General features: G+C 35.8%; 2 protein-coding genes across 2 annotated transcripts in view; both read right to left on the bottom strand.

The window, feature by feature from the left end:
- Positions 1-14,232, bottom strand: part of LOC311287025 (serine/threonine-protein kinase pim-2-like) — a 131,331-nt gene that overhangs the window by 85,591 nt on the left and 31,508 nt on the right. The gene's annotated exons all lie outside the window — the stretch shown is intronic.
- On the bottom strand, positions 1,531-11,977 carry nae1 (nedd8 activating enzyme E1 subunit 1). Its single transcript, XM_084404413.1, has 20 exons — positions 11,831-11,977; positions 11,358-11,461; positions 11,196-11,256; positions 11,002-11,032; positions 10,842-10,913; positions 7,952-8,031; positions 7,659-7,768; positions 7,338-7,447; positions 7,165-7,227; positions 7,004-7,067; positions 6,818-6,909; positions 6,670-6,729; positions 5,510-5,643; positions 5,203-5,278; positions 5,064-5,103; positions 3,865-3,951; positions 3,592-3,684; positions 2,717-2,831; positions 2,277-2,326; positions 1,531-1,792 (listed from the first exon to the last, which is right to left on the bottom strand). The coding sequence occupies exons 1-20, from the start codon at positions 11,878-11,880 to the stop codon at positions 1,683-1,685; spliced, it is 1,602 nt and encodes a 533-aa protein (XP_084260539.1). The 5' UTR covers positions 11,881-11,977; the 3' UTR covers positions 1,531-1,682.

The following is a 14,232-nucleotide window of genomic DNA, read 5'->3' on the forward strand; positions in this document are numbered from 1 at the left end:
ATTCATAATAATGTATATGGCTGCAACAAAAGATAATCAATTAATCTGATTATGTTTTTATATATAAATCCTGATAAAAAAGGCTAATTTTATTTTCGATACTTTTTTAGAAAAAAATTGTATACTACATCTTGCTCCAGATACTATATATATATATATATATAAACTTGAAATGTGTATTAAGTGACAACTTGGATATTTTAGTAATCTCAACTAATTAAATCCAGGAAAGTTATTATAACGCATCATTTTAAGTTGTGATAGCTAATTACAGCAATACATTTTTATAGATTTATATCTAAGTTTTATAACTAAAATTAGAATGAAATCTGACAATCTAAAAATAAAATCGCTAATTTAAGATATTAATACATACTGTGATGTAAATAACACTGCCAAGTATGATCCCAACTGAATATTTTGCCAAAAAAAGCCCAACCCGTGCACATGAGGGGAACAATATGGATATTGGATATATGTTTCCAAACAAGAGATCCATGAGATGGTTTCAATCTGCTAGTTGTAGTCATGCTTTCATTGTCACTTTTGGTCTAGAAGGGGTAAATCACCTTGAGGTAATTTCCATCGGGTTAGAAAATAAAGTTGAATCTAATCTAATCTTAAAGCTGCAGGCTGAGCCCAGCAATCCTTCATAAACACGGCCCAGTTACACCATCCTCCTCACGGGTCACAGGGAAAGTTTCGTAACACAGTCATCTATATATTAGTCAGGAGAAAGGAGACAGTTTAAAGATTTCCGCTTCTGTGAAAACAATTAAGTGGAAACTATGAACAACGTGGCTTGGTTTCTTATTAACATTGTCCTCCTGAACAAATCAATTTAAGGAGAGCCTGCAGTTATGAATTATTCACTCTACATTGGAATGTGCAAAAAAAAAAAAAAACATGGGTCAGATTGTGCTCCAAAAAAAGAGAGAGGGTGCCCCCCACTGGATTTAGACTTTAAAACACACTGATGGGAGTGTCCTGACTTTTCTATAACTTTTCCTTAACATTTTCCTGGGTAAACCAGATCATTCAGAAAGTTTTAGATTCTTGGAGGCTTGGGAATGAGTAAAAATATACATTTACACGCCACTGATTGTGTCCTTTCCTGCGTCTAGACTCCCTGTGAGGAAAACCTAGCTATTCTCTGCAAACCACAGACAGCAGTCTGCTTTTAGACCGGCCATAGAAACACAGCACTCCACCCTAAAACAGGAAATAACTCTGTAATCTACTCAAACAAACAGCAGCAGAAGCGCACCACACTAGAGCTTAGCACTGCTGGGACATATTTAGAAAAATTACATGACATATAAACAGTAGTTATACAATTACCTTGAGAAAACGTCGCATTTATATCTAACAATGAAGGCTGAGTGCACAGGGAGATTACAGAGAGAGAGAAATTGTAATTATAAAACGGTCTAACAGCTGGTTAGGACATTTATGAAACAAATGTATGTACATGTATGACAGTGAAGAGAGACATGCAGTCTGTTGTGAAAAGAGCACACATACAAAAGCTTTGGAGATACACGGTTTATTCAGTGTGCAGCATCAGTTCTGGTCGTGGCAATAAGCGACACCATCGATCAAAGCAAGTATAAACAAACTTGAGTGCCAATTTGAGGCCAACACTTTGATAGAGGAATGAACCAACAGATGGGATGATTGATCTACAGCTGAAAAGTAGCAGAGGTCTGTGACATGGCGTTATAGAGGAACGTGTTGTTGAAAGGTACAAACTGGTGCGTGATGATTTTGATGGCTTCTTGAGCCGCTGATCCTGCAACAAAAGACAGACAAAGGGTCATTTCATGAATCACATCAATGTCAGATGGAAATAAATAGAGTCTGACAGAAAATGTACAATCCACTCTGTGAGTGACAGATAATGATTATTTGTAGCGCATCACTCATTCAACTACTTAAGCAGTTGAATATGGATAACGAAAACACATTAGCATTTACATCTTCATTGAATGTGGTCAGAATTTGTCCCTGATCACCTGCAAAAGTGGTTCCGCTGATCCGATCACGAAATGAACTCAAAAAAGACCAATGCATCTTGGATGCATTTACACCTGGCTTTTGCTAAGTTCTTTAAGTGCTATCTGACAGTTATAATGAATATAATAATGCCACCAGTACAGAAGAATATGATCTGCCTTTATACAATAAAATCCATATAGTAGAGGATGTCACAGTATGCATTATGAGTGTATGATGGAGTGTTTTGCAGGCTTCTGAATAAATAAATAAACACTCACCTCCCAGGAAAGCTGCGACAGTGTGTGGCTCAGCAGCTCCATAACGGCAGCTGAAAGATATGAAAATAACATTTACGCAGTTACCATTTGATTATAAACAGAGTGACCAAGAGAACTTGTGCTTTTTATTATCAATATTACAAAACACATTTTAGGTTACATTTTAGGTTATTTTAAGGTGTCATTGTTACAGAGTAATTATATAATTAAGTACCGAGTAATATTAAGCAACTACATGTACTTACTATAGGGTTAGGGTAGGATTAGGATTTGGTTGATGTTTAGTTGCATGTAATTATGCATAATTAACTGTTATTACTATGGTAAGTACATGTAACACATGTAACAAGGACACTGTAAAATAAAGTTTTACCAAATTTTAATATCAATATTTAGTTTGTACTGCTTCAATCCAAAGAGTTCTGAGAGCTTAAACTTACAACTCATGGACGTAGTCATCTTTCACATTGACGCTCAGACCGTACTCCTGTAGAAGACTGTTTACACACAGCTTGAGTTTGTTAATGTCTTCCTCCACCTGATAATTGTAGACACCTGGGAAAAATATTATACTCTATAATATCAGAGTGACAGAGTTCTCATATTTTTTATATAATATATAATATTATATAAATATAAATACTCAATATAAATGTATATATACACACACACACACACACACACACACACACACACACACAGTCATTCAAAAGTATGGGGTCGATTTTAATGTTTTTGAAAGAAGTCTCTATGTTCACCCAGGCTGGATTTATTTGATCAAAAATACAGTAAAAATATTCTAAAATATGATTACAATTTAAAACAACAGTTTTCTATTTTAATATATTTTTAAATAGAATTTATTCCAGTGATGACAAAGCTGTATCTTCAGCATTATTACTCCAGTTTTCAGTGCTCACGATACTACATTATTATTATCAATGTTCAAATCTGTTTAATATTTTTGTGGAAACTGTAATATTTTTTTCAGGATTGTTTGATAAATAGATTTTTTTTTTTTTTTACTAGAAATCTTTTTAACATTATAAATGTTTTTACTGTTACTTTTGATCAATTTAATGCAGCCTTGCCGAATGACAGTAATAAATGATGGTACCATAGTACCCTGCCCCCCCCCCCCCCCCCCCCCCCAAAAAAAGTAATGACAAATCCAGGTAGAGTTTATCATACAAAAATGCTTGAGGACGTAAACAATGAGGGATTTAAAAGCTTTAGGGATATTTTAAACACTATGCTGTAGTTAAGATGTTCTTAATGACCAATTCTTTTTGCCCGTTTTGATAACTCCTCTGACCTGGGTAACGTGAGTGTTGCTGATAGAAGCGATCGACTGAGCGGAGCATGAGGTACAGAACCATCTCACTGTCCAGGCTGTCCATACAGGATGCTATGGAGACAGAAACAACTGCTTAAATACACACAGCAAACACCCAAGCATGGATGTACACAACAATGAACCATCGTATTCCATGTTAGTAAATCCATCTAAACAATCCTGTACAGTGACCATAACATTTACAAACTGAGATAAACCATAGTCAGGAAGAGAACCGTAGAGAAAACGTACTGATTTCATCTTTATTGAAAGTGTCCACACTGTACTCTTCTGCCAGAGATCTGCAGCGCACCACTCGGAGGAAAGCTGCGTTCTTACCTGTGGGACACAAAACACCACACATCATAGGCATTACCCAAGGAAGTTCATAATATGTGAAGAAAGCTACTTGTTAGCATTCCCAAAAACGGGAAACAGTAACTGCTGGAACCATGATCATCATGCATGCAAACATACTAAAGGAATAGGAAACATGATGCAGTAGATCATGGGATTTTTCAGTGTTAGTAAAAGTAAACTTTTTATTTCTGAAGCACATTTAAAGGGATAGTTCACCCAAAAGTGAAAATTCTGTCAGTAATTCATGACACTAATGCCGTTCCAAACCCGTAAGACTTTCGTTTGTCTCCGGAACACAAATGAAGATACTTTGAATGTATCTGAGAGCTTTCTGTCCCTCTGTTGACAGCTACGCTTTGATGCTTCAAAAGGTTCATAAAGAGATAGCAAAACGAATCCATATGAGCGGTCCAACATTTTCTGAAGAGACACGATCACCTCATGAACAGATTGAATTTAGGCTAGTGTTGTCAAAAGTACAGACTTGGTTACAACATGTTTTTGAAGTGCTGATCATTGTAGCCAATCACAGACATATCGGATGAGCGCATGAACACAGTGACCAATCAGAGGTGTTTACGATTCCGCTCAACAGTACTCAAAGCGTCACAACTTGGTACCGAAGTCTGTACTTTTGACAAGACTAATTTAGAATTTTATTCACATATAAACATTGATCAGCGAACATAAACAAACTTAACGGAACATGCTTGATGTGCGAGAACAAACCTCATTGGTGGAAGCTCAGATATGATGCATTACAACAGAATGAACCTCATTGGTTCTCGCACGTCAAGAGAACATGCTTGAGGTTCTGTTGATCATAACTGATGTGTGAGTTGATGAACGTTTATATGTGAATAAAAGCCTAAATTAAATCTGTTCAGCGTAAAAAGCAGTTGTGCCTCTTCAGAAAACAGTGGACTGTACTGTTCAGTTTAAGGCATACTTCAGTTTTATCACTGATGAGCTGGAGAAAGTCATTGGGCATCCAGCCTTTAATGTTGGAATACTAGTTTCATGACAAAGCCCCAAAACTGAAAACGTTCTCATCTGAGAGCAAATTATGGAAGTGTGCATTCTGTACTTACAGAAGAGTTTGATTTCCTGTTCAGAGATGCTCTCTGGAGTCTTTGGAATAAACATATAGTTCAGATCATTAGAGTTAATGTGCAAATAAAAGAGATAAACTGCAGTTTTTACACAAGAGTATGTTGATTATGTGAATACCTTGCCAACTGATTGTAGAAGCGTTTCAACATGTTTGGACACAACTGCTGTGTCCTTCATGGCTTTGTCTCTGTAGCTGAAATTGAAAGCGTCAAACAAATGCCATTTTACCAAAAACACAGTCAGTAGGAAATTTTATCTGAAGCCAAGAGATAATTCTCACATGATTCTACTCTGATATAGCAATCACCTGACCAGTATCAACTGTTTGTCAATTTACAATCCCAGGAAATTTCACTTTAAATTTCAACACATCACTACTAATGAAGGTTCCTGACTCACTGTGATTTGAAAGCTGAATACCTACACGTTTTGTAACTTGATGAATTTGTCTGAATCAGCGATCATGTCTGGGATGGTTCCTCGCACAGGGAGGTTTCCGTTCCCCTCGTTCCGAACAAAGTCCTGCACTCCATGTGCCATCACCCAGAAGGATGCGCTCTATCATAAGACAAATTAAAGTTGCTTGTGATGCATAAACTGATATTATATATAGAAAGAAAAAAAAAAAAAGAAAAAAAAAATCACATAAAACAGATTGATGTTTTCTCACAAGGGGAGATACATGTATTTACACTTTAAATAAGGAGATCTGCTGCAGTTTTTGGTAGCATGTGACTACGTATTTTCAGAAAGGGGCACAAAGTGCTGTCAAAACAATTAATTGCATCTAACATAAAAGTTTGTTTATATAATATATCTATATCTATATATATCTATATGTATAGTATATTATATAAAACACATGTTCTTTATGTTAGAATTGTGATAAATCGATTTGACAGCACTAGAAAAAAAGTGATGAAACAAATTCTCTACATGGCAGATAACAATTTTAAATCAAAGAAAATGTATCCACATCACAAAAATTCATAATTATCTTATTTTTCTATGTGGAAGCAAGTTATTTTCTGTGAATGCACGAGATATCTGAATCCATTAGCTACTATTGGTAAATAAGCAGAAGAATAAAAAAGTGCCGTAAACGGCAAAACTGCGTGGTGTTCCGACCATATAGTATAAGCATACAGAATTTTAATATCCGATTTGACCTTTAATTGCATTAAAATATTTGAAGATTTGCCGCTAGACCGTATGTAACCGCCTGACCTGACCTGATGTATTATAATCAAAACTATGAGAACAAGGTGAGAATTACCAACAACTTTGCACAAAAACATTATTCTGTAAAAACAATTTCTGTAAAATGGGCAGTTATAAATAACTATGTCCGGAATATTTATTTTATAAGGGTAACATTAGAAATCAAACTACGTATTGCTTTCAAACATATTGATGGTCATTTATTTAGTTTAGATATATTCATGCATTCCTTATTCATTAATTTTACCACGCCGAATAAGTGGAAGGTAACAGCTGCTTCATTTGAAAGGAGCCAAATGCAGCAACCGTATGCGAATGTTGGAAAAAGGCAGTTTAGGAGTAGCTTTGCATATCCCTACTAACCTGTGAGGTAATGTTTTCACACTGTTCAGCATTAAAAATGTCCTCTGTAGCACTGGAGACCTACATCACAGTTGGACAAAGCTCAATTCAAATCAAATGTAAGGAACACAAACTCTAACTACAGCTCTTCAAATGTGAGGAGCTCCACCTTGGTGGGGTTCAGAGCCGTGTTCACATTCTTGATCGCCTCCTCAAAGTTCTCTTCATCTTCAGGCGTCCCGTTCTCATTCTTTAGAATTCCTGAGAAAAGGAAAGGAAACCCCTCAACAAACGAGACCCGAGCTGAAAGGAAAATGAAATGGCAACATGGCAAATCTCTGATATGACACATTACCTTCTCTGATGAGTTGTCTAAAAGCTTCCTTCTCCTTATAATTCTTCGGTAATTGAGAGTTGTGCTGGATCCAAAACATAAAATAAATAAAATAAATCGAAATGTCTGACATTTAGGAGGTCTCATGGGCAGAAAGCTTTTAAGAGGGTGTCAAAAATTACCTCACTATACCACTTTTCCAAGTATTTGGCAACCACAATGATCCATGGTGTATGACTGTGATCCTAAAACAAAATAAAGATTAAACTGCTATCAATTTTAAGTACATGCACACCTTAAAAAGTCAGTCACATAAAACAAAAAGACAACGTTCTGTCATCATCTTTAATCTGACCTTCTTCTCCATGCTGTCCAGGTCATAGGACCCTACGTGGTGTTTGAGCTCTGAGAACGGCTGGTCTAGTCTCAGGTCCTCTAAGGCATTATCTGGATGAGACTCCACCACTACAGTGAGAGAAAGTCTTTGTGTATAATAAGACTGGTTTAGGCCGCTGTCCATCAAACATTATTCATAGTCTTTCATAAAGGAAAGAATTGTACATAAACTCACAAGTCCATCTAGCAAGTTGTCGGACCACAAGTCAAACATCCTATTGCATTAACAATAAAAACACGTTTTGCTTATTATATAAAATATAAAAACTATGATTATTACCTGTGTGCTCCTTTACAATCAGCCTCATGTAACCAATGAGTCCATATGTTCTACATACAAGGAACGGCACACCAGCCTCCCATAACACAGTGGCCAGCCTCAAGCATGTGCTGACAATACATAAATAAAAAATAACATGTTAATATAAGCTGATTTGAAAAAACAGCATAATGCAACCCATCAAATTTTAGCATAATGTATTTTTTTTTTTTTTTACATATCTGTTTGGTAATGCATTTAAAAAAAAATAATAATAAAGGCACAATATATTCAGATTTGTGTTTTACTAATACCTTTCTGGAAGCTGGACGCCAATTACCAGACTAAATCTGTGAAAAAACTCAGGGTCGTTGTCCAAAAGCTTATCGGGACACTGAAGATAATAAAAAAAATAGATATACTTAGATGAAAACTCGAAAAGACACACTACCTCTCACTTGACTGAATTTATGTCACTCACAATATTAAATCCCTTTTAAAATAAAGGCTTACGATTAAATGCTCGCTATTAGTTAAAAAAAAAAAAAAAAAAATTGCACCAACTTACATTACTGGTCAAACAATTTAGGGATAAAATTATAATTTTTTTTAAATGTTTTGAAAGAAGTCCCTTATGCTCACCAAGTTTTTTTGTTTTTTTTTTACCAAAAATACAGTAAAGCAATCATATTGTCAAATAACTGTTTTCTATTTTAATATATCTTAAAATATATTTTATTCCTGTGATCCAGTCTTTAGTGTCACATGATCCTTCAGAATTCATTCTAATATGCTGATTTGGTTCTCAAGAAACATTTCTTATTAATAACAATATTGAAAACAGTTGTGATGCTTAATATTTTTGTAAAACAAATTCAGGTTTCTTTGATTGGTAGAAGGTTCAGAAGAACAGCGTTTATTAACATTTTTGTAACATTATAAATGTTTTTTTTTTTACTGTCACCTTTTATCATTTTAATGCATCCTTGCTGAATGAAAGTATTAATTTCAGAATAAAAGTATAATTGATCTATTGACCCCAAACCTTTGAAAGGCAGTTAATGATTTTTTTTTTTTTATGATTATAATTTCAAGCTATAATATTGGCAAAGGGTGGAAACTTTGAACAATAAGATTGTTTTGATTTGTTTCAGTCACTACATAATTCCTATACTTTCAATTTCATAGGTTTGAGCAAGTGTGTCCAAACTTTTGACTGGTTGTGTATAGCAGACACTAAGCCTTTAAATAACACATCATAATGCTGATAGTTGACTGACTGATTGATTGATTGATTGACTGTTTATAGTTTAATGCCATGCCAGCTAAAATGGCTATATTCTTGATGAAAAAAAGAAAAAGTGACTCTGGACCACAAAACCAGTCACATGTGTCAATTTTTTTAAATTGAGATTTATACATAATCTGAAAGCTGAATAAATAAGCTTTCCATTGATGTATGGTTATTTGTATTTGTTAGGATAGGACAATATTTGGGCGAGATACAATTATTAGAAAATCTGGAATCTGAGGGTGCAAAAAAATCAAAACATTGAGAAAATCGCCTTTAAAGTTGTCCATTAATGTTCGCGATTGTGCTGCATTCACTCACAAAAATAAATGTTTTATATATTTACGGTAGGAAAGTTACAAAATATCTTCATGGAACATGATCTTTACTTAATATCCTAATGATTTTTGGCATAAAAGAAAAATTGATAATTTTGACCCACACAATGTATTATTGGCTATTGCCACAAATATACACGAGCGACTTGTGACTGGTTTTGTGATCCAGGGTCACATTTAAAACAACAAAATAAAAAGGTAATTAAAAAACTTTGTTTTTAAAGTTTATTTTTGTTAATAATTTTTTTTAAATAAATTTAACTTTGGTGCCGGTTGCTAGGACTTTAGACGTTGCTAAGCCGTTGCTTTAAACTGCTAAGACTACAGTCCTACAAGTCAGTCATCATTTTTGTTTCTTTAAGACTGTTCATAACTGTCAAGAAGACTGTCAGTTACATAAAAACATATATTGGTCTAATTTGATACCGAAAAGTAAGACTGATTACCACTAACTAACTGCTAGTTGGTCACACTAGTCTTAACATATCGGCTATGTTTATGCAACTGGCCCCTGGTCTTAAAGGGTTACTTCAGGATTTAGCATTAAGCTTTGTATTAGTAGAAAACCTGTAGTATTTTAGAATTACCATGCTTTCCACCCTCATATCCCCCTGAGACAAGAGATTTATGTATTTTTTTTCTGGAAAAAATCCTCCGATGACGCAAAAATCGTCATTTTGCGTCATCGGAGGATTTTCTGGCCAGAGGCTAAAGACTACAGCCAGTAGATGGCGTTGATCCGCATGTTTTCAGCCCGCCCATACAGGGTGGGATCTCACTCAGTCAGAATGTACACAGTGTCAGCCGTCTTTCTTTGGAAGCTAAGCTAGCAGGCTCTTGTTCTGTGGAGAAAGCTGAATAGTAGGAGAAAGCTGAGTAAGTAACCATCCTCCTTTTCCCGGACTTGTCCGGCGGGCGAGATCGTTCAAAATGTCCGGGATTCAGCTTTTGCTTTCTGCGGTCGCTATTCCTTGTTTACATGCACACCTTTTGTTTCAATCTAACTGAATTCATTCCGATTGGTGAATTTGAATGTAGTGTTTACATGAACGCTAAACAAGTGATCGGTTGATGTGCGTTTTACCATTGCTAAGAAAAATTCCCGCTCCTCCGTGAGAGATGGGAGACCCGGCGCGTCTCAGTAATCATGCCACCGGCCTCGCGCTGTTCTCCCGCGGCCGTCAGCCTCGCCCTGCTCGCCACAGTAAACATGATGAATGGCGACTGTAGAACGCAAAAGCAGAATCCCGGACATTTTGGGCTATCTCTAAATCCCTCGCAAACTCATCACGTAGGCTAGCTTTGTTGTTTTAAACTGCGCTCCCTTACCGGTAGGCGTGGCCTCCTAAGGCAGCGAAGCAAGTGCATTCTGGGAGTTGTTGTCTTTCATCCACATAAGCCAAAAATACATTTTCTGGCTTTTCTCAGTCTAGAAAGCTCCAAATTCAAAAATGTCTTCACATTTCTTCTACTTAAATGACCTATTTTAAATACACATTCATCTTCCCAGAGGTGAAGTATCCCTTTAATACTGATAGTAGAACCACAATACATTTTAATGACATTAACACTGACCTCTTCCACAAAGTTTCCAGACACATCACTGTTGAGCTCCTGCAGCAGTTCAGTAGCAGCCTGAGCCCTGTTCTGCAAAATACACACCACATCATTCAGAATATGTCACACTAGGTTTGTAAAGTATTTTTAATTGAAACACCCACACAGATCTGCTTACCTTCCCAATACTGCTGTTACTGAGAAAAAAGCTGCAGGAAAAGATCAAAGCATGACCATGTCTTCTTCAGAAGCATTTTCTACACTGTGCAATCTGGTATATTTATCCATACATCACACTGCATTTCTTAAACTTAAAATCTACTTGAGATTATTATGAAACCAAGAGAATGATTATGAGGCCAATAAATGTACTTGTTTCCAACATCCTCCCCTGAGACTTTGTGTCCGTCGACTATGGTAAATGCTCCGATTCCTAAGAAGGAGAACAGAAAATATCCTGTTAACTTAACACAACAAACCATACAGATTCCCAGTGTCATGATTTGAGGTGTACAGCGAGTGAGAGACTGATACCTGGCAGGACAAGGTTCTTGAGGATTTCAGTGCCGGATGCAGTGGCGTTGATGAGACACACATGGGCATTTTCAAGTGCTTCCTGTCCATGATCCCCCCACAACCTGATACATACAAACATATAATAACCAACACTCAATAACCGGTGTTTAAGAATAGCTATAATAACATCATCTGAGAAATACATACAGCCAGACAACAGTCAAGCTGATGAATACATCAATGGTTTCTGCTTAGCTATGTTATTACCAGGCTATGGAGTTAAACTGATTATGCTGTAGAGTATTGAATTAAAGTATGATGAATCTGATGAAACTCTGACATGATTAAAGCTCTTGCCATGACCAATGGGCCTCTATGTATGTCAACGTTCATGCAATACGAAAGGCTAAAACTAATGATGAAATGGAATCACTGTGCATGTATACTGCATTATTCTGTGGTTTAATAAACAGACTGATATATATACATACCTGAGCTGTCGATCATACTTCTGCTCTTTGCTCGTTTTGAGGTCTGTCATGGTCCTCTGTTTCTGTCCGTGGCCGCTTGATCCTACCGGCACGCCGCTGTTTCACTATTTTCAGATCGACAGTCGCAGATTCGATGCAGACAGACATGTTCTTCTTCCGTTTGACCAGGAGGTGGAGCCATTGCGCTGCTTGAAATGTGAACGATATCGCAGCTCTTCTTTTCTTTTCTTTTCTTTTCTTTTCTTTTCTTTTCTTTTCTTTTCTTTTCTTTTCTTTTCTTTTCTTTTCTTTTCTTTTCTTCACAAGAATTACATTTGTGCATAACTACGCGAAAAGGATGAATCACTTATGAATGACTTATTGACAAAGAGTGGCTTTACATGAATTCACTAATGCTGACATTCGGGTCAATGATCAATCACACCACGTCCTTTTACAAAACAGCCTATACATCACAACAAAAACCACAATGACTCCTGCTCCTCTTGAATCTCTAGCTGTCAGCATCATCAGTCAAAGAACTTTTCGACCTGTGTGTTTGTCTTCAAGAGAGCAAATTTGTGTTTTGTTTATTTTATTCATTTTCTTAAATGTGTTTTATAACCATTTGTAATCATTATATCATTCAAGTAGTTTTCCATTTGATTTATACCATTTATCATTCCACTTTGTTTTTATATCCTATTTATTTCCTTGCTCTTAGTTGCAGCTTGCTATTGTTATTTAATCCTATTGTGTGGTTTCATGGAATGTGGAATGTTTGTCTTTACAAATAAGGAAAGAGGGAAATATTGTGATTTCAAGGATTCATGGGATGTTGTTGTGAAGCAGTCAGGTATAGAACAATGCTTAATGAGCATTGATAGGCTACATGATGCAAATAAGATTGGGTGTGGGGGATTGGGGTAAGATGAGCCAGTGGGTAAGTTGACCCACCACCTTTATCTTGGCAACTATACGCATTTATTGTTATGTAACCATATATTTTGGAACTACCCATCATTTCTGCCAGACTGTGAAGACACATAGGAGGAGAGGAAAGCACCCATTTACTTTAAAAACTGTTTATGGCTTGTCAAAGTAAAATGTTAACATTATAGATGTAATGGCTGTTACATCAAAGCAAATTTGTTCAGGTCTAAAAATATTTATGATCCATATTGGTGATTTAGCAATGTATAAAACCATGCAAATAATTTAGCTTTGCTAGTTTTGTTAAATGGCAGCTATGGGGCAAAGTGAGCCAAACACTGTGGGGTAAATTGAGCCAGCGTTTTAACTTACCCCACCATAAGGCACTGTAGTTAAGTTAAATCTCTGAAGTATAAACTGGTATAATTTCAATGTAATATTACGCAACTGGTTTAGTTGATCTTTTTTTGTTTTTGTTTATTTGATAGGAACAATGTACAAGTAGCCTACACCAAATCCTTCTCTGATAAGAACCAGAAGATGCTTAATCATTTATCTTTCCTCCTTCATTGTAGTCAATGTTGACATTGCAGAAAAACTATGCCAAGAACCATTTGACTGAAATGTTTATTAGTTTCAGTGACATTTATTCATCCCTTCTAATTCATTATTAAATTAAATTAAATTAAATTAAATTAAATTAAATTAAATTAAATTAAATTAAATTAAATTAAATTAAATTAAATTAAATTAAATTAAATTAAATGATCTTTAAACTGTCATGGGTTTAATTCAGATTCAGTTGGATGGTCAGTTTACACCCAGATAGTGCAACTCACCCACTAACTCGGATCAACTTACCCCAAACCTGGGGTAAATTGAGCCACAGGAACACTTTTTTATAAGAAGCCATAATTTTAGAACCCTTTGTCACAGATGCATTCTGGTCATTTAAAATGATAGGAAACATCCTGCAATTACTTTTCATTATACTTCTGCCAAATTTTCTCTTTGAGGACCTCATAAGTAAAAAAAATTAAATAAAAAATTGGCTCAACTTACCCCACTCTCCCTATTCAATAAATCCTGCTCATATTACTATCATTACTTCATCTCCTGCCTCTTCTCTTCTCTGGCTTTCTCTTTCTCTAAGTCAGCTAATACAGTTTTGGGTATACCAACTTGACTTACCAGACAAAACCGATATCTTCTGACAGGATTCGGCGTCTGGGGTTGGATATTGCTGATGTGGACACTCGATCTAACAACCCTGAGAGAGCCACACATAAAGAGAGAGAATAAAAGAATTTCTCATCAAGTCCTCAAATGAACTACAACCTCACATCATCATGACAGCTTCTTACCTGATGACGACCCGACCGCCTCCTCAGTGGCCTTCAAGAAACAAAGAGCATCAGACTAGCATGATCCAGCAATATTTTTTTATTTATTTTTTTATCTCAAAATCATTATCATTCAGCAATGTTCAG

Source organism: Rutilus rutilus (assembly GCF_951802725.1).
Source record: "Rutilus rutilus genome assembly, chromosome: 3".
In the NCBI taxonomy this organism is placed as follows: domain Eukaryota; kingdom Metazoa; phylum Chordata; class Actinopteri; order Cypriniformes; family Leuciscidae; genus Rutilus; species Rutilus rutilus.